The following is a 20,973-nucleotide window of genomic DNA, read 5'->3' as shown; positions in this document are numbered from 1 at the left end:
AGTACAGCACAAGACATTGTGGGCTGTCCCCTGACACCACTGGATGACATCGCCAGGGCTCGTTGCCTTGGAAGAGTGAGGAAAATTCTCAGGGACGGCTCACACCCTGGACGGTATCTCTTTACTCTCCTACCATCGGGTAGGAGATATAGGAGTATAGCCAGCCGCACCAACAGGCTGAAAAACACCTTTTATCTGTGGGCTGTTAGGCTTTTGAATGAGAAATAACTTGTGTGAATTTTATGCAGAATTGACTTGGGAGGCCAGTGTGTGGCGTAGGTGGTTCACATGGTGTAGTAAGCTGGAGGGTTTGTTGTCACTGTGTGTTGGGGGGTGGGAGCACAAAGGGAGGCTCAGCTAATCTCAATGTATACATAGTTGTACTTTGACAATAAAGATTTGTTCAACCACCTGGACAGGTATAAATAGGGCACAGGTAACCCTATCCTCTCAGTACAGTTTCTACCAGGGGATGACACCCATAGCAGCAGATCCTGGCCTTGAGAAATTCTTGGACAATTTCTTCTTCCTCTGGAGAAATGTGAGGGAATTATTCACTTAATTGTTCTGCCCGTACATTCGGTGGAGGTTGCTGAAATGCCATCTGTGTCTCGCTCTTACAGGTAGCCTTTGACTTACAACCATTCGTTTAGTGACTATCTGAAGTTACATCAGCACTGAAAAAAGCGGGCTTATGACAGGTTTGTCACAGTTACAATCACTGCAGCATTCCCGTGATCAAAATTTGGACACTTGGCAACTGGTTCATATTTAGGACGGTTGCAGTGTCCTGGGGTCACGTGATCACCTTTTGCGACCTTCTGATAGGCAAAGTTAATGGGGAAACCAGATGGACCTAACAGCTGTGTTGCTAAGTACAAAGATTCACTTAACAACTGTGGTAGGAAAGGTCACAAAATGAGGGTGACTTAAAAAGTCTTACTTAGCAAGAGAAAATTGGGGGTCAGTTCTGATCATGTTGAGGACTACCACACATATTATTATTGTATTATTGTTGTTGTTGTTATATTACATAGCAAAAACACTTATCATGACTCAAAGTAATTCATACTTATTCTTACCTCCTCTTGAAGAGACGAGATCTTAAGAACTAAAGATTGATTCTCTTTTTCCTGTTTATGAAAGGAAAGCAATTGGTATACTTATAGCACACTTACAGACAGCATACACAACTAATAAATTAATACTTGCTTCTTTGTCTCAAGATGAATTAGTTTTGAACCAGAAATTGATCTTCCGTTTTCTATATTCATCTGAAATTTTAGTTCCAAAATGAATGCATCTATACCTTTTTCAAACAAAATATTATTATATTCAATTTTATCCACCTACTTACTTTTGCAAACCATTTTCCCCCAAAAAGTGCATATTTATTTTGAGCGATATATACATTTTATATTTTTCCTCTGCCATACAGATATATTCTTCTGCCACCATTTAAATGGTACATCAATTGTCAACACAGGTATTGCCTGATATATTTTAGATATTGAAAGATGGCTAAAGGAAAAATTCACTACAGCACAAATTCACTACTGTTGTCTATTAAAAAAACCCTATTATCATAGTGTTCTCAATCAGATCCACTGAAACATCCTTGTTCCTCCTAATCTATTTATACATACGCAAATAATCTTATTCATTCATTTATGAGATTTAAAGAGTGCCCGATGCCAGAACTGACTCTGAAGGCTTACATAATGAAAAAAAGTAAAGACAATAATTAAGAAGAAACCAAGGATGGGAACAGACAGACTATGCTGCAAAAAGACACACAACAGGGCCTCCACAATCACCCTACCCCAAGACCTGGAATATAAGTCCATTTTTTTAAAGACAACTAGAAGACAATAAAGATAGGTAATAGCCAAATATCTGGGGAGATATTATTTCGGAGGGCAGACACTATCACGAAGAAGGTCACATTCTATCACATTCTAGGTCCCAATAGATGGCATTAATCAACTAATTAACTACCATTGATAATAGGACCCAACATGCAGCAATTCTGCCCAATCATATATGGATCACAAGTGGCCACTCAAACAATCTGGGCTGTATAGGTGATAACCAGCACCGTGAATTGTACCTGATGTGAGGGATGACCAGGCTGAGCCCGAGGGAGGGGTCAAACGCATCATCAGTCATGAGTCCATGCCCACAAGACATCTAAGTGTAACCCACCTTAAATTCCTTATCTACCGCTAAATTGCTTTGACCCTTAGTAGTTCAGATTCTTGTGGAGAGCTTAAGCTTACAATGAATCTTTATACTCATTTGAACTGCCTGGATCCCCTTATTTCTCTGGTGCTTGACACCTGGGGAACTCAATGGAAGTTGCAGTTTGTGGAGCAGTGATACCACAAGGGTGTAAGTAATGGTGGGATTGAAATATGTGAACAACCGGTTCTCTGTGTGGGAGCCGCTTCCGGAAGTCCATTCTGGGCCTGGGCAACAACAACAAAAAATTAGCTATTGGTTCTACTGAACTGGTGCGAACCGGCTGAATCCCACCCCTGGGTGTAACAAGAAGCGTCCATCACTTGTTGTGATTTTGGTTAAATTGCATCAAATGTGGCGCACGCAAGAGGCGGCAGGGATTTAGGCTACTGCCAAAAGAAAGGGACACTTTTCTAGATCACCCCAAGGGCCTAACTCCTAAAGTTTTTTTTTTCAATTAGGAAGACCAGATTACAGGTCTTGAATCAGGCGCTTATCAGAAACCTGATGTTCACTTACATTCTGCACTTGCCTCCTGTACCAGAAAACTGCAACACAACTTGGACTGTAAGAGACGGCCAAAGTTAGACTCCTGCACGCAAACATCAACTTACAAGCTGTTTATTCTGGATTGCCGTCATCTGCCTCCTTTCCTCCGAATTACCCAGGGTGTTCTTCACTTCTTCCAATTCCTCTTTTAATGTTTTCACCTGACTTGCAGATTGCTGGAAGCTAAAAAGCCAAAAATGAGGAAAAACGTTTGTGGTAGAGAAGGAAAGCTGTAAGATTTCCACCACCACCCCGATATTGGTTTGTAGATTTTGTTTAATGTGTTTTTATTTTATTGTATGCCACAAGGATGCGTTCTGTGAGATGGGTGGCTGTATAAATATGATATGCCAATCAATATGTTTTTACTACAGCTGCAGTGAAACTCGGCAAACCAAAATAAAAATGATATGGGGCATACAATAAATGAAATCTCGATATAACGATTAAAGTTAACTAAAAATTAAAACATATATATCGGTCTTTCTCCTGGCACCTTGAAGATGTGTGGACTTCAATTCCCAAAATTCCTCAGTCAGCCAGAAACATATTTCTCTATCTTCTCAATTTTACAACAATGACAGTTCAAAATTGAACACATTTCTTGAACCTGGTCTTTCGATGTACATGGAATAACTCTCTGAGTAGAACCAGGGGCTTATTAGCGTCAAGGCTTCTCGATCAAGTGCTGAGGTTCCATATTTCGAAACACAATTCAATATCTCATTTGCATTTTTAATTATTAGATTTGGCCCCACCCCCCAGAGGTGTGCAATGACTTCAAACAAGAAGACAGACATAATAAAGCTGAGGAAGAAATTCCTATGGTACTAGGTTCTTTAAAAATGCAACCTTCTGGAAGAATTTATTGCAATACTAAGGCTGTGATTCTGCATTTGTACTAGACCTTGATTAAACTTTATATTGACATCAGTTTCCAATGATCTCTGCAAGGAAATAGAACTTTGAGTAAGTATGTGCATGCCAGGCTTTCTCGTCATACATTATTAGTATCTGCAGAGGACAACTAAGCTCAATACAGTAGAAATTTGTCCTCTGCATATGGGTGGTTATGGTAAACAAGACTTTTCCCAGACACTCCCACTTTTTTTTACAAAGAGCAACAACAACAACAACAGTTGGAAGGGATCTTGGAGGTCATCTAGTCCAACCCGCTGCTCAGGCAGGAAACTCTATACCATTTTAGACAAACGGCTGTCCAATCTCTTCTTAAAAACTTCCAGTGTTGGAGCATTCACAACTTCTGGAGGCAGGTTGTTCCACTGGTTAATTGTTCTGTCAGGAAATTTCTCCTTAGTTCTAGGCTGCTTCTCTCCTTGATGAGTTTCCATTTGTCCTGCCTTCAGCTTGACTTCCTCTTCTTTGTGGCAGCCCCTGGGATACTGGAACACTGCTATCATATCGCCCAATTGTCCTTCTCTTCATTAGACTAGGCACACCAAATTCCAGCAAATGTTCCTTATATGTTTTAGCCTCCAGTCCCCTGATCATCTTTGTTGCTCTGCTCTGTATTTCTAGAGTCCCAACATCTTTCTTACATCCTGGTGACCAAAACTGGATGCCCTTGCTAAGCCCGCAAAAGAACTATCATTTCATTCAAAAGCATCACACCTTTTAACCTGATTCCGAAGTTCCCCGCTGTCTTCCACCAGTCTGTTATTAGTCTCCTCCATGGCATCCAGCGCCAGCTTCAACTGGGCATTTTCCTCTTGAAGCTTTTGGTTGTTGAACTGAAGATCCGCGACACAAGTAATCAAGTCGGATGTTTCTCTGGAAGGGTAAAGACGAGAGGGCCTTATCCTTTTGACCTTCTATTGTCCCATAATTTTAATGGAGACGACCAACAGCAGGATGGGTGTTTTAATGCTCAGAGAATTTCTCCCTCTCTGCACTTTAGCAACTGAAATGTTGGGGTCAGATACGGTCGTAAGTCAAGGACTACCTGTACAGCCAACCAACAGAAACCCACTGCCTCTCTGCGTTTTCGGTGGTTGCACTGTTCAACTGATCTTACTATTAGGCTACTATTTCCCCAACATTCAACTGTGTTTTGTTTTCCAATCTCATACACCCACTGCTCTATATATCCTGCCCTCTGGGACTAAATAACGCAGAATAACTTTCGGTGTGGCAGCCATTCAGACAGCAAAATGTTCTTATCACATCCTTCCAGTCATTTAAAGACTTGGTGTAGCCATTATTCCTGCCTAATTCCTATCTTGGATCTTGGTTTCCAGTTTTTCTTTCGTTTCCCATCTCTGAACCCGTCAACTAAAGCAGGACTCACAAGTCTCCTCTCGACACGTCACCGCCGAGGGCTTCGAGGCTTCCAAAAGTTACGTTCAACCTTGTCACTGCAAAAAGAAGTTTTTGGTTGTAAGGCAAGAAATAAACCCACGGCGGACCGGTCCGTCCCATAAAACATTTTAAATACAATTGTTGCCTCTGTACGAATGATATTACATGTCTATGGAGATTCTAAGTCATCCAGGCATAGTTGTCCCAAATGTGCTTTTTTTTCTTTTCTTTTTTCTTCAGGAGACAACTGGCCTTTTTTTGTTTCTTCTTGGAAAACATGTCACTTCTCAACCAAGATGCTTCTTTCAGCTCTGACTGGATGGTGGGGAGTGGAAGGATTTACATTGCTTGCAGACAGCTGAATAACTGGGACCTTTTGGAGGTTTACCTGCGTCCTCAGGGTCACCTGAGTAGTGCAAATGTGTGTGGAGCCCCTTGGCTGCAGGATGTTTTCTGACCTGTTGCTTCAAGAGTGAAGGGACACAGGGCAGAAAACGTTCTTCAGCCAAGAAGACTCCACACCCATTTGCGCCACTCAGGTGACCCTGAAGACACAGGGAAACCTCACAAATGTCTTTTTCACAACCTTATGCTACAATGGAGGGAAGATAACTTGTCAATAAAGGAGGAACTCTACCGGCTGGTGGTTTACACACTCATCAACGATGGTCTGAAAACCAACGAGACTATTCCTATTGGACAGCAGGAAACAGACTTAACCTTTAGCACCTTGGTGGCAAACCTCTGTGGGCATGCGGCCCACAGTCCTAGTCCTTCAGTTGGGATTTATAAAATCTTTTCGCTTAAGGCCTCCGCCACCGTGTGCCCAAAAAAAAGGTTCAATCAATCAATTTCAACTTCTCGCAGGGAAAAAAATGTCTCGCAAAGTTGGAATCGATGGATTGAACTTTTTAGTCCCACCCAGTCTGCCGTTACCACCGCAGCCACACCTACCCAATTGGCCACACCCACCCAATTGGCCACACCCACCCAATTGGCCATGCCCACCCGGCACCCGATGATACATAAGTGGGTTTGGGTTGCAGTTTGGGCACTCGGTCTCTAAAAGGTTCGCCATCGCTGCTCTAGCACTTTCAACACATTTCACTAAATTTAACTTTTCCAGAATACCCAAAATATTATTCTAATTTGTTTGCATTTTTATTCATCGTTCTGAATGCGGCTCAATAAATCTAATAAAGACACACCTGAGAAATTATTTTCAGGGCTGGCCTCCTTGGTGGGTAGCTCATGCCTGAAAAACAGCGGGGGGGGGGGAAAGGTGTAATTGAATACAAGATAACAGAAATGGCTTGAATTGATATTAAACATTTTTGCATTTTTAATACTGGAAAAACTTTTTCTTTCTCATGGTTTGTGGCCTATTTTCAATTTTATAACCTTTATAATTACACGGCATCCTAACTTCTTACCAAAGAATCTTATGTATTTAGTCCCCATGGAATAAAAGGATCTGTTTTTTTAATGGTTTGTTAACTAGCTAAAAAGCAGAAAATAAAAAGCAGGAATACATTATTACTTTTTCAATGGAGAACCACCAGATATGGAATCCATTAAGGATTCAAAGAGATCTAGGAGGTTGGAGTTTTTTAAAAAAATTATGTAAAGGTTATTAACGGAGTTAAGATCAAGGTTGACTCAGCCTTCCATCCTTCCGAGGTAGGTAAAATGAGGACCCAGATTGTTGGGGGCAATAAGCTGACTTTGTAATAATGCTGCTTGGGGGGGGGGGGCAAAAGCCCTAATAAGCAGGCACATACATAGAATGAAGGCTATTGCTAAGCACATTGATTTGTGCTTTAGATTGTAAGCCGTCCTGAGTCTTCGGAGAAGGGCGGGATATAAATGGGATTAATATACATATACACATACATACATATATATATATATATATATATATATATATATATATATATATATATATATATATATATATATATATATATATATATACATATATATATATATATATACATACATACATACATACATACATACATACATATATATATATATATATATATATATATATATGGGTTATCATGCCTTGCGTTACAGAAAAGAGATAATGGCCAGGTACCAGTTCCTTCTGCAATCTTCAATCCATTCTTTCATGATGGCATGGTAGGTCTCCATGTCCATAGAAATATCCCTATGATCAGGATCAAGCATGTTGCATAAACCTTCAAGACCGCTGTCTTCTGAACTCCGACTTGTCGTGTTCCTCAGGAAGTCAACTAATTTAGAAACAGCAACTTTGCCTAGATATAACAATGAAAGTTAACACAGAGGTTCATGTTCAAACAACGTTCATCCTTTAAATGTAGCTTGTTTTAAATGATGGGTAGACAATTAGCCCAATTGGCTGCAGCTGTCAAACCCTTGACCTTTAACTGCAAACCCCGCTGACAAATTTCGGCAACACGATTTGCTGCTAAAACTCGCATTGTAGAGACTCAGCCATTGCAATCGTTGTAGATATGAACCAGATGCCAAGCATCCAGATTTTGACACACCACCATCGAGATGTTGCAAAGGTTGTAAGTGTAAAAAACGGTCGTAAGTCACTTTAGTAACTTCGAACGGTTACTAAACGAATTAAGTCAAGGACTACCTGTAGATGTAATCCAGATTGGCCCACTGTGTGTTTTTCCACTAAATCAGTAAAGACAGAAAGATTATTATATTATAGAGACATGCAGACATTGCCCTGTGTGTGTGTGTAACCTTGGCTCTTTTATGACTCGTGGACTTCAACTCCCAGAATTCCTCAGCCAGCCACGCTGAAGGGAAGGGAGACGTTACCAAACTGAGCCATGCTGGCTCAGGAATTCTGGGAGTTGAAGTCCATGAGTCATAAAAGAGCCAAGGTTGCCTACCCCTGGCCTATACCCATAAAATAGAGTCCTAGTATTTCCTGTAGTATCTGCTCCTGGCTTACCTCCAAGAGCAGGCACATAAGAGTCCCGTAACATAAAAGATAACAATGAAGATAAAAGCAGCTCTGGAATTTAAATGCAAGAGTCCCAAAAAGGAACATGAGAAGCTGCTAGACGTATGCATCTTAATTGTTAAATTAAGTTGCAGTGGCTCCAAAGGATATTGGAACAAATTCTTTTCTAACCCTATCCAGCTCTACGATGTCACAGAGCGCTGTTATCTTCCTAACGAAGTGCTACCTATTTACCTATTTGCATTTGCAGAGCGCTGTTATCTTCCTAACAAAGTGCTACCTATTTACCTATTTGCATTTGCATTGCTTTCAAACTGCTAGTTTGGCAGGAGCTGACACAAAGAAGGAGCTCACCCCGTCATGTGGGGCTCGGGTCTCGAACCTGAGTTGCCAGCTTTCCAGCCAACAGCCCAGCATCTTAATCACTCTGTAACATTATGCTGGCCACATGACTGCGGAAATGTCGTCGTGCAGGCCTTTGAAACAGAGATGAGCACAGTTGGCAACAACTAGCGGAGTAAAATCCGCAGTGACTCCTTTGTCTTTTATGTTTTACCTCTCCAGGTCTATGGGAGGAGAAAAATCTAGGATTTTGTACATGCAGATCATGTATTTTATTTATATTCTCTCATGATTATCAAGGAGGTGGACGTATCCAATACGCTTTCTTCCTATTTGCCCCACAACAACAATTCTGTGAGTTGGGCAAAGAGTGAGTGACGGGCCCAAGGTCCCCTAGCTGGCTTTCATGGCTAAGGTGGGACTTGAACTCACAGTCTCCTGGCTCCTAGCTTGATACCTTAACCACCAGACCAAACTGGCTCTATTGCAGGAGACTGCGAACAGATGTAAGTGTAGGCCAGTTGCCAAATACCCCAAATGCGATCATATCACTGGGGGGGGGTGTAGCCATCAAAACTGTGAATCCAGATTGTAAATAGTTCTGGGGAGGTCTGTTGTAAGTTTGAATGGTCATATATGGAGGACCACCTGTATAAGTAGACTTCCAAATTCTTTTTGGAACCCTTCATCTGTTAATGTCATGGTTCCGACAGATGAAATTCTTCGAAGAACTTGAAGGCATTGTTTACCTTAAGGAGTCTTTAATCAAAAGAGCATAGCTTCGGCATGTACATGGTCAAGCCGAAATCTAAGCACACAGTATCAAAATGCAGTTCCTCCCTCTAATTAACCGTCATAAATCACATTCTCCAATTAGTTGGAATTGTACGCTTTCCCTTCTGTTAAACAACCCACCTGTTCTGTTCCAGCCTATGACCGGCCTTGTTTGTGTGACAGGGACAACCCCTTTTTCCTTTTGACAAATTAATAGGCTAGAAAAAACCCAACCCAAATTTATTTACAGTTCCAAATTGATAAAGTGTTTCGAACAAAAAAGCAGCAGAATATTTTCTTCCAATACATAATTCAAAACAGCAAACAAGAGTCCAACAACAAACAAGTCAAACAGATTAGCAAGAACAGACCAGGATTCTCTTTGAATGTCTACAAACGGTTGCCTTCAGCAACCAGCACTGCCCACACCTTCCCCTTTTATTATCTGTCCCAAGGCGTGGCTTCTCAATGCCTTCTCCTCTTTTCACTGAGTTGCCTCACTGATTTTCTCTGCTCTGCTAGATTGCCTTCTGCTTCTAGTGTCTCTGAGCAGATTCAGCTGTGACTCCTCTGAGTCCGACACCTCCTCCACACACAGCTGAGCCTCATGAGGAACACGACTGGTGGGGCCAGGCTGAGAGTCCTGAGGTGCATCAGAGCCTCCCTTCAACACTGAAGGCTCTCCAAACCCCTTCTCCTCAGATTCCTCAGACTCAGCTGCTGGTTGCACAGGCTGACACTGAATCACAACACCACCAAATTCTTATCTTCTCTTATTTCAAAACAGCCTTGAGAGACGTTCTTCCTACTCCCCACCCAGCTATCAACTAATTCTAACTTTAAAAGTAACACACAAGTTTTAAAGAAGCAAAACTGCCTCTCCACATTGTCAAAGCAAGAACATCTGATGTTAGCAGTGTTGACAGTTAAATTACCTCTTCTTTCCACATCACATGCAGAAAACATGGTAGTCAAGAGGTCTTCTTCACAGATCAGACTTATGTCAGAGTCTTCGTCATCTATGTTGTCCACTGCCAGCTTCCTTCCTACGAAGACAAAAGAATATTGGAAGCCGGTTTGTTTTTCCACATGTAGCTAAGAGAGTTGCTTTTAACTGGCTTTCCTGCTTACTTTTTTATGTCATGTATATTTATCTAGAACAAATATTTTCTGAATTTTGAAGCTAAACAATGCTGCTTCTCAAATTCAGCCCTTCCCAAGCTCATCTTTTCTTTCCTTCAGCTTGTACGCCGATTACATCGGTGATCAGGTTGAAACAGCCATTTTGTCTTTGCAGGAATGCCACCTCATTGTTAGTTTCTGCAAACCGGCCAAAGTAATACCATAAAAGTGCAGGATATTCATTAAAAAAACCCAGACGTAAAATAATACAAAAGCAGCCCGCATGTCCTTCTTTGGTCCTTACCTAAGGAGAATCTTTTGGGTGGAGGAGAAGGAAAAGTGGGCTGTACGGATTTGGGTCTTTGGATTGATAAATCTGGACTCGACGTGAAATAGCTGCATTCCAGAGGCGATGCGACCTTTGGCTCGATATTAGAGTTGTCACAAAGATAATCAGACATTAACTCTCCAGGTTTAATGAAATGTGGTGAACCGTTCCCTCTCTGATTTACCAAGACCCATGATTTGTTCGGCTTCTCTTTATTCCCACCCAGTGAAAAGGACTCGGAGCGAATATCTGAAATACGTCGATGACGTGGTGTCTGCATAATGCCAGGGCCTGGAGAGAACAAGTTGTCACTGGAAGGGCTTAGCAAACAGAGGTCGGTATCCAGGGCACTGTTGCTTTTGAGTGTCCTTTTCTTCAGGATTTCCTCCAGGTTCTTCTTTGTGTTACTCTGTGGACTGTCAAAGTTTTTGGATTGGAATTTTGGAATCTGCAAGGCAGGATTTGAAGCTTGGTCCATCATGTTGATAGCCTGGAGCTTCCTGCAAAGGCTGGCCACAGGATGATGCCGTTTCCCACAAGTATCTTTGGAAGACATTCTGCCCCTTGTTTGGGAGGTCACCTTAAAAAGGGGGGGAAGGTAGAAATTAAAAAAAATGAAAAGATTGAACCTTCTGTTACTCCTCATGTATCCAAAGCTGAAGTTCAAGAGCACTCAAACTTAATTTTAAAAGAATGAGATGGCCATTTTAACTATTTTTTCAGGTTTTTAGTGTTCATTTAGCCGGACAGGTCTCTAAACTTTGTCAGCCCCCTCAATGTATATATCCCATCATTCTATCCATATAATTCAAGATTTACAGTGTCTTTCAGCTTCTTATATGAGAAGTTCTTGACTTACAATCATTCAGTGACTGTTCAAAATTACAACAACATTGAAAAAAGAGACTTAACACCAGTCCTCGCATTTATAACCATCCCAGCATCCCATGGCCATGGCATTTGGCAGTTGGCATGTATTTATGACAGTAGCAGCATCTCAGGGTCAGATAGGATAGGATAACCTTTATTGCCATTTTTTTATGGCGGGCACACTGGCACACATTAAAAATGAAATTCTGTTGCCTGCTCTCAAAAGTATACATCTACCCACACACATACAAAGCACACCTATACACATGCTATATACATACATATGTATGTATATAGCATGTGTATAGGTGTATATACATGTATATACATATGTATATACCTACACCCATACCCACACACCCACACACCCACCCACACACATACACACACAATTGTAAGCTATTCTCCAAAGCACCTGAAGGCAGGACAAGAAGCAACGGATGGAAACTAACCAAAGAGAGAAGCAACTTAGAACTAAGGAGAAATTTCCTGACAGTTAGAACAATTAACCAGTGGAACAACCTGCCTCCAGAAGCTGTGAATGCTCCAACACTGGAAGTTTTTAAGAAGACACTGGACAGCCATTTGTCTGAAGTGCTATAGGAACTCTTGCCTGAGCAGGGGGTTGGACTATTATTATTATTATAAAACTTTTATTCATTAAACATGAAACTCAGTCAACTGAACACTCAAATTGACTGGCACTAATGGTTGACACGGGTTGCTGCCAGCATCCTAGGTATCAACCAGGTATCTCCTTAAAATGTAAGAGGTTCCGAATAGCACCATTTTTTGTAGCTTTGCTGGAGTTATTGCAGGAAGCTGCAATTTCTTGATGTGTTTTGCAAAGTTTTGGGACATAGTTCCCAGTGCCCCGATGACAATGGGTTATCACTGTTACATGTTTCATCCATAATCACGCAGATGATGATGATGATAATGATGATGATGATGATGATGATTATACATGTGGCTGAATCTGGATGTTCTGCTTTGTCTACCACAGAGCCCCATCCTCCCAGAAGGTAACAAGGAAAACAGGTCGTGAAGAGGATGCATAGCGTCCCAGACAATCCTGTGACCCTGCTCAAGCAACGCTTATTATGATCTGCCAATGATCTTTTCGGCCATCCTCACCACCCTTTGCACCGCCTTCCTGTCTGAAGCAGGGATGCTTCCAAACTAGGCTGTGATGCTGTATGACAGGATGCTCTCGATCATTGGGGTTTTATAATTGTAACATATTAATTGTTTTAAAATCGGGCAATTATTTAATTTCCTTTTAATAATTGTAACTTTGTATTTTATTCTTGCCCTGTGAACCGCCCTGAGTCCTCAGGGAGAAGGGCGGTATAGAAATATTATTAAATTAAATTAAATTAAATCCCTCTGTAGAAAGTGGTAAAGACAGGGGGAGAAAGATGTGCTTTCCTCACACGACGCAGAAAAAGCAGGCGCTGCTGCGCCCGCTTCACCACTGTCTTGCTGCTGAGCGACCAAACTAGCCTTGATCACCATTTGCAATTTTCCCAGCTGGTTTCTGACAAGCAAAACCAACGAGGGAAGCCGGATTCACTTCACAATCATGTGCTTCACTTAAGCCAGTGGTGTCAAACCCGATCGCATTGCGGGCCGTATCGGGACTTGTTTTGCCCTGGTGGGGCCGGGGTGGGCATGGCCTGTGCAGGCCGCATCCGGCCTGCATGCTGCATGTTTGACATGCCTGACTTAAGCACAGTGATTCACTTAACAACTGCGGTAAAAAAAGGTCACCAAATCAGGTAACTGCCTTGCTTAGCAATGGGAATTCTGGTCCCAAATGCGGTTGCAGGTCAAGAATTATCTGCACCTTACAGTACTACCTCATCCTCCATTTCATAAATAAGGGAGAGATGCTCAGCAGAAACATATTAGCTCCAGACAAAAGCATCTAATATGATCTGAAACTTTTATCAAAAATCACTCAAATCAGTATCACACCACTCCAAGGCAACCATCGGCCATTTTATCCATCTGGGCAATACTATTAACACCTTGCACAAAAGTGTGGCGCTTGCAGCGCAATAGTGTGATGCTGCTCTGGTCATTTGCCTCCTCCTTGCCCCCCCCCCCAAAAATATCTGTCCTTCCAAATGTCCTGGGAGCCAGTTTGAATTCAATGATATAAAACACCCATGGATAGAACTGGACATCCTGCCTTTTTTTATGACTGATTGACAGGGATGGCCAAGAACACGTAGATAAGCCCAAATATTCTGCTTTCCTGCCATGAAGCCTCAAGAGAAGACACCCCATTTGGGCTTTAATGATTGGGGTGTATAAGAGATCAAGAAGAATGGGATAGAGAGAGGATATTATATACAGGTAGTCTTCGTTCAGCGACTACATTTGCGACTCAGTGATTAAGTGAAGCAGTCACTAAGTGAATCCATAACTGTGCTTATTTTCTTACTTCAGCTTTCCCTGGGTTTACAGACCTGTGAAGGTTGTAAAGGCAAGGATTGCTTGTAAAGTTACAATTGTTACTCTCAACAGTCACTAAACTAGGATTTTTATTTATTTATTTATCAGTGAAATTTATATAGCCGTCTCACAGAAAGCAACTTTGGGCAGTGTGTAACAATGCAAAAATAATAATAAATAGCCATTAACCAAAACTATTATATAATAATTAATACTTCTTTTAAATATCATCAAAAGAGCATTTCAAATTATAAAAGCTGAATTAAACAAGAAAAGGAAAATAATATATTTAGTAGATTTTTATCCTGCCTTCATTACTTTATAAGCAATTCAAGGCAATGAATATACCTACAGTAATACTCTGTCCTCCGTCTTTTTTTCCCCACGCAACAACCCTGTGAGGTGGGTTGGGCTGAGTGATAGCGACTAGCTCAAGGTCACCCAGCCGGGATTCATGGCTAAGGCGGGACTAGAATTCACAATCTCCTGGTGGTTGGCCCAAAATCAACCAGCTGGCATTCATGCCTAAGGCAGGACTAGAACTCTCTTGTCTCCTGGTGATTGGTCCAAAGACACTCACTGCCTTTCATACCTAATGCAGAACTAGAATTCACTGTCTCCTGGTGATTGGTCCAATATCACTCATTGCCTTTCATACCTAATGCAGGACTAGAATTCACTGTCTCCTGGTGATTGGTCCGAAGTCACTCACTGCCTTTCATACCTAATGCAGGACTAGAATTCACTGTCTCCTGGTGATTGGTCCAAAGTCACTCACTGCCTTTCATACCTAATGCAGGACTAGAATTCACTGTCTCCTGGTGATTGGTCCAATATCACTCATTGCCTTTCATACCTAATGCAGGACTAGAATTCACTGTCTCCTGGTGATTGGTCCGAAGTCACTCACTGCCTTTCATACCTAATGCAGGACTAGAATTCACTGTCTCCTGGTGATTGGTCCAAAGTCACTCACTGCCTTTCATACCTAATGCAGGACTAGAATTCACTGTCTCCTGGTTATTGGTCCAAAGACACTCACTGCCTTTCATGCCTAATGCAGGACTAGAATTCACTGTCTCCTGGTGATTGGTCCAAAGTCACTCACTGTCTTTCATGCCTAAGTCAGGACTAAAACTCACCATCTCCTGGTGAATGGCTAGCACGTTAACCACTAAACCAAACTGTCCCTCAGTGGAGGGATATTAATACTAACAGTGTCACCTCTCAAGTTCACTCATCTCCTGAGGTCCCCAGGCCTGCTGGTTCTTGAGGGACCTTTGAAAGCCCAGGAGTGATGAGGCCGACTTCATCTCTGGGGGGCAAAAGATGCCAAAGGGTGGGGGCCACAGCAGAAAAGGCCCGCCAAATGTAGCACCCTGGACAACAAAACCCATAACATGCCCGTTCTATTAAATCCGGTGGGACAGGCAGATAAAAATCAGCAAGTCCCTCAATAAAAGCATGTAGGGCTTTAAAAGGCGAGACCGTCACCTTGAATTGGACTCAGAAACAAACTGACAAGCAATTACCTTGTTACAAGAATAGCCAAAGGCAGGTTTCAACATCAGGGATACAATGGCTGCTTTGAAAGCCAAAATGGCTGCCTGGGAACAAAATGGCTGCCCAAGGTGAACCCCACTTTCCCACAATGTTATCGATCACGCGAGCAGATCGTTCCTATCATTCAAAAACATCCCTGTAAAGAAATCTGATGTTAGAGACTGGTGCTTTGATTTGTAGCATGCCAACTTCCTAATTAATTGCTTTACAAAAGAATTTAAGGCGGGGGGGGGGGAAACCAAGGAAGCACAATGGATACTTTAATGAGCCAAATGATTACTTTAATGAGCAGCTGAGAATTGCTTTTGATTGCAGCGGCACAGATATATATTAAATAAATAAATCAACAACCCCCCCACTCCCCCAGCTGATTCCATCTTCTACTCAGGTCAGTGCCAAATCATCACTTAATAACATTAAAAAGCAAAATGTCAAAGTATTCCTTTGGCAGAAAAATATAACTGAAAAAGTGCAAGGTGAATTTGGGTAGAGCATTAATACATATGCATGCAATGTTGTTCAAAAGAAACTACGTAGCCCACCAACAATTATGTATCTTAGATTTCACATTTAATGATTTTTAAAGACTCATCATTTTAGCTTACATTTTCCTCTGCTTGGTGCTCACCCAATGTACAGTATTAGATCACTGTTTCTCAGCCGCAGCAACTTTAAGACGCATGGACTTCAACTCCCAGAATGCTCCAGTCAGCATGGCTGGTTGGGGAAATCTGGGAGTTGAAATTCATGTATCTTAAAGTTGCTGAGGTTGAGAAACAGTGATTTAATATATATTGGGTAAGCAACAAGTAGGGGAAAATGTAAGCTCAAATAACAAGCTTACATTATCTCAATCATGGTCCTACAGATCAGAGGTAATGGGAGTTTTAATGCAGCATATCTGAAGGTATCTTGGTTGGAAAAAGCCCTGTAGAATTTAGAGTTCGCACTCACATACTTTACATGAGAAATAGAAAACTTTAACCAATTAAAACTGGAAATAATAAATGTAGGAACAGAATCCTCAGTAAGCATTACCCATCTTGAAAAATGCTGACGTAGCCCAGTTTCTCCCCTACTGGTGAAAAATGGGAGAAGACTCCCAGGTTTGATGACCACTGCTTTGAAGCCATCCTTCATTATTTCATTTATTCTAAAATATAAACTAAACTGTTGCATACATGCACTGGCCTTCCCATCTAGAAGAATGCTGTCCTTATAACTAATATTACCTGCACCAACATTTTCTTTCTAGAGAGTTTGAAAGGAAATCCAATTCAGCAGTGGTCCCTGGAAGAAATGCAAAAAAAAAAGCACCTGAAGTAACAACAGCTTTCTGCACCACCTGATGTACACATGTCAACATCTTCTTCCAAACAGGGACATATAGGCCAATACATTTAAAAATAAAACCTCCTTGCAAGTTTTCAACAGCTAAGGTAAAAAGATCATACCGAGTGCACAATGGCAGCAATTCACTTTTTTGAAAACAAATATTCCACCAGGATTTCTTGGCTCAACTGCTAACTTTCCTGCATAGACAAATGTTGGGCTTTAAACTGCAAGAAATACACCACAAAATTTTTGAATGTTGAAGTTCTCTCAGTATCATACCCACAGGAACATTCAATGGAAACTCTTTATCATTTTTTTTCTTATGCAATAATTAACAGGCTCAAAATAACCCTGCAAAAGCCACGTTAAGCTCTGAAAATAGAAAATCAAATGTATTTCTCAAGCCTACTAGAATTCCGGGGGCGGGGCTAAATAAAGAGTCATGTGACCAGAAACACCGGTGTTATGTTGGCTTCTTAATTAGTCACAATTTCCTGCTTTTTAAATAGTGTTTCTCCTTTCTTCTATGGGGGAACATTCTGTCAGAAAGTGAGCATTTGAAAGGGACAGTTAACCAATTAATATGGTTTTGTTTAAATTGGAGTAATTTGGGTTGTTGAACAGAATGTCTGCGAAGTGCTTGGATTTTTTTTTAAAGAAAATATAACTTAATTGGGTTTTTAAAAATAAACGCAGAAAATAAGAGAATGAAAAAGAAGGCAGAACATAGAGAGCAATAGCAGATAGAGGTGCAATAGAATAAAAAATATATAAAAAGCACACGCAAAAAGGGATGATTTATTTTACAGTAGATAATAAAACAAGCTCTGCTCTTGCTACTCAAATGCAACGTAATCTCCATTTTCTCCATTTTTAATCTATACAGTTTGCTAATCTCAAATTTCATTGTTTTTCTGTTTCAGGCTGAAAGTCCAAAAGGAGCAGGTGTTTTTTTTAAAAAATTCTTATGCTTATCACATGAGTTCCTCTCTAGTGGGCCTAATTCTAACAAACTATCATTACATCGGTTTTTTTCCTAAACAGTTTTTTTTAAGACAACCAGCTTCATGCATCTTGTTAAATGGTTTGGTTTGGTTTGGTTTGACACCAGCTTTGTTTCTAAAAGGTTTTTTTTTAAGACAAGCAGCTGTACACATCATCTTAAATGGTTTAGGAAAGGGTATTGTGCAAACCTAGATAACTGGTTTATTTGTGGAATAGTAAATACTAAGTTTTATTTCAGAAAATTCTTGCTGAATGTGATATGTGTGCTAATAATATCTGTAGGACAAGCTGCGAGGACCCACTGTTCGGGTTTCAGGCAAGGGGGAAAACTACATCAGTTGAATATCTGCCTACCAGCCAGCTGTTGAATGCAGAGGGGCCATGGGGTGGTGACAGATAAACAATAAGCCTGCTGCTTCTTTCATAAAAGGGAAACGGGTTTTTTGGTAGCTTTTTGAACTAAAATATCTGCATACTTAAATCAGCTTTACACTGATGCTTAAGTTAGCCTTCTAGTAGGATCCCAGTGCTTCAACTATTATAAAATTAGCTAGGAAAAATTAGGCAATCATATATATATTTTCCAGACACACCTCCTGTGGTTTTTACTGCCTAGAAATCGGCCAAGGAAGATTTGTCATCTCTGCTTGGGAAATGGTTCACCTGAGAAAGTTTGTGGAAAGCAAAGTAAACATTTAAAAAATGAGATAATTTTTCTTCTAAGTTGTCAGTGGATAGGCATACATTTAAATTATGCTGTTGCATCTATCATGGTAAGTCAAAATATGATGTGTAATTTAGCAGACCTGGACACCATGTTTTCTCAACAATAGTTGCATCTTATGATTTAATCAGTAAGCTAGGATTAAGCTAATTTTAGCCTCATGTCTATTTGCCCAGTGCTCTAACCTAAAATATAACAGACTGGTTTTTGACTCTCTCTCTTGTGGGATCCAATGCAATCAGGCTTGAATTGACAAGCCAATTCAGAGTTTAGTTTTTTGTACAACACAACTGGGGTTGTGAGTTTCTTGTGAGATATCCAGGGCTTTTTTTCTCATAGAACGCTCAGAACGGAGTTCCGGCACCTTTTTTGGATGGAACCTTGTAGGGTAGGCAAGGCGGGTTGTATGACATGTGTGAGTTCCGGCACCTTTTTCTTTTACAAAAAAAGCACTGGAGATATCTTTCAGCTGTGATGGCAAGCAGTGATTGTTCTCCAGATCTTTTAACAGCTTTCAGTAGAAATTTAAATTGTTTTAAGTTTGTTCTAGATTTCAACTCTGCTTCCTAAAGTAATCTGGTTGATTGCCAATTCTTGAAGCATTTGATTACTCTGATCACTTTGAACAGGGTGTCCCAAATTTACATACAAGCAAGACCCACCTGGTGTTTTTTCAAAATGAAAAGAACCACCTGTGAAATGGATGGATGTGTTGACCTTGAGTTAGGCAGAGTGTTAAGAATCTGTGTCCAGTGCTCATCTCTTGACTCATTCCAGAGATGAGACCCCATGGATAGAAAGAAAAAATGAAATTGGCAAACATAAATTGAATAAATAAATACTACAATCAGGTCTACATTCTAATTTGCATCCTCACTGAGACTCTGTTATGTTTCTACATAGTGTAGATTTAATTACAAGTTTTAGGATACAAGTATCATACTGATTTTGCAGGAGCCTTCATCTTTTTCTCTATTTTACTTTTATGCATTTATGCCATTTGTATCCTGCTACAATCCAAGCAGCTTTCCCTATTTTTTCTTTTAGTTTTAGTTTCATTAATCCTTTCTTTGACTGTTCAATTTTTATGATTTGAATAATTTATATGACCATTTCAACATAGTGATTCCATGCGACTAAAAATACATAAAAACAGGCCAACATCACAGCACAGAATTAAAAAAAAACATTTCTAACCCCAAACATTAAACTTAACTATACACCTATTTGAGACTCATATAACCCATCTTAAAAAAAAACCCTCAAGTCTATACCATTTCAGGCAAGTGGTTGCCCAATCTCTTCTTAAAAACCTCCTGAGGCAAGTCATTCCATTGGTTAATTGTTCTAAATCTCAGGAAATTTCTCCTTAGTACTAGGCTGCTTCTCTCCTTGATCAGTTTCCATTCATTGCTTCTTGTCCTGTCTTCAGATGCTTTGGAGAATAGCTTGACTCCCTCTTCTTTGGGGCAGCCCCTGAGATATTGGAAGGCTGCTGTCATGTCACTCCTCGTCGTTCGCTTCATTGAACTAGACACATGCAATTCCTAACCGTTCATATGTTTTAGCCTTCAGTCCCCTAATCATACCGGTATTACATGCTAGCCAAGAGGGTTGACATAGCTTCTATTTTTATTAAGATTCATAAATTAATATATTTAAAAAATCAAAATCAAAATAAGCAAGATAAAATGGTTGGGTATACTAGAATGCAGGCGTTGTTTGCAACAGCACCCATGATTTATGGATTCACACGAAACATTTGCCCAAAAGCAATTGATACGACAAGCTAGTTCAGTGTATGAACCTAGCTTTGAGTTTCCTTGTGAAAAGGTTTGGGGTTTATTGGAGCAGCTAATATGTTCAAACTCGGAAACAAGTTCACCCCAAAAGTCCGTTGATTATTATGACAAGGCATGTCAAGTAGATGGGCACTGCCCTTTCCATCAGAACAAACTGTGCAATTGTTGACTTTAACAAAGGGCCCCCGCTGTTTGGTGCTCTTCACTTCCCAATGTTGATTTCAGGAACATTGATTAAATGACAAAGCTGAGGTCTTGTCCATATTAAGACTGATGGGAAATGATCTGTATCTGACGAACGCTTTTTGACAGCAGTTATCTAAAAGGAACAGGAAGGAAACTTCATCTTAGTCATAAGTAGAGCAAATCAACTGAAATCAGTTGGGACTATGCTAGCCATGATTTAATATAAGCATGATTAGGCATGGAGACACCCCATTGTTAATTTCTTTTTGACACATTATACAATCAGAAGCTTTCATAAAGTTCTTCCCTCCACTCAAGATGCATACGTATAGCTGCAACTTCCCCATTCATTATTATAACTTTAAGTCAGTGTCTT

At 40.6% G+C, this 20,973-nt stretch overlaps 1 protein-coding gene across 1 annotated transcript in view; it reads right to left on the bottom strand.

Moving 5' to 3' along the window:
• IRAG2 (inositol 1,4,5-triphosphate receptor associated 2) overlaps positions 1-11,205 on the bottom strand; it is a gene marked incomplete at its 5' end in the record, with an annotated part of 67,395 nt that extends 56,190 nt beyond the window's left edge. Inside the window, 8 exons of the mRNA XM_083366569.1 lie at positions 1,083-1,133; positions 2,856-2,973; positions 4,423-4,581; positions 5,099-5,165; positions 6,318-6,364; positions 7,187-7,391; positions 10,135-10,245; positions 10,626-11,205. Coding sequence (XP_083222695.1) covers positions 1,083-1,133; positions 2,856-2,973; positions 4,423-4,581; positions 5,099-5,165; positions 6,318-6,364; positions 7,187-7,391; positions 10,135-10,245; positions 10,626-11,205 — 1,338 coding nt within the window. The remainder of the gene's footprint in view (positions 1-1,082; positions 1,134-2,855; positions 2,974-4,422; positions 4,582-5,098; positions 5,166-6,317; positions 6,365-7,186; positions 7,392-10,134; positions 10,246-10,625) is intronic.
• Between the last annotated feature and the right edge of the window lie 9,768 nt (positions 11,206-20,973).

The sequence above is a fragment of the Vipera ursinii genome (genome assembly GCF_947247035.1).
Source record: "Vipera ursinii genome assembly, chromosome: 6".
Classification (NCBI taxonomy): Eukaryota; Metazoa; Chordata; class Lepidosauria; order Squamata; family Viperidae; genus Vipera; species Vipera ursinii.
Note: the sequence above shows the minus strand (reverse complement) of the source record. Positions and strands in the feature narration are given on the sequence as shown.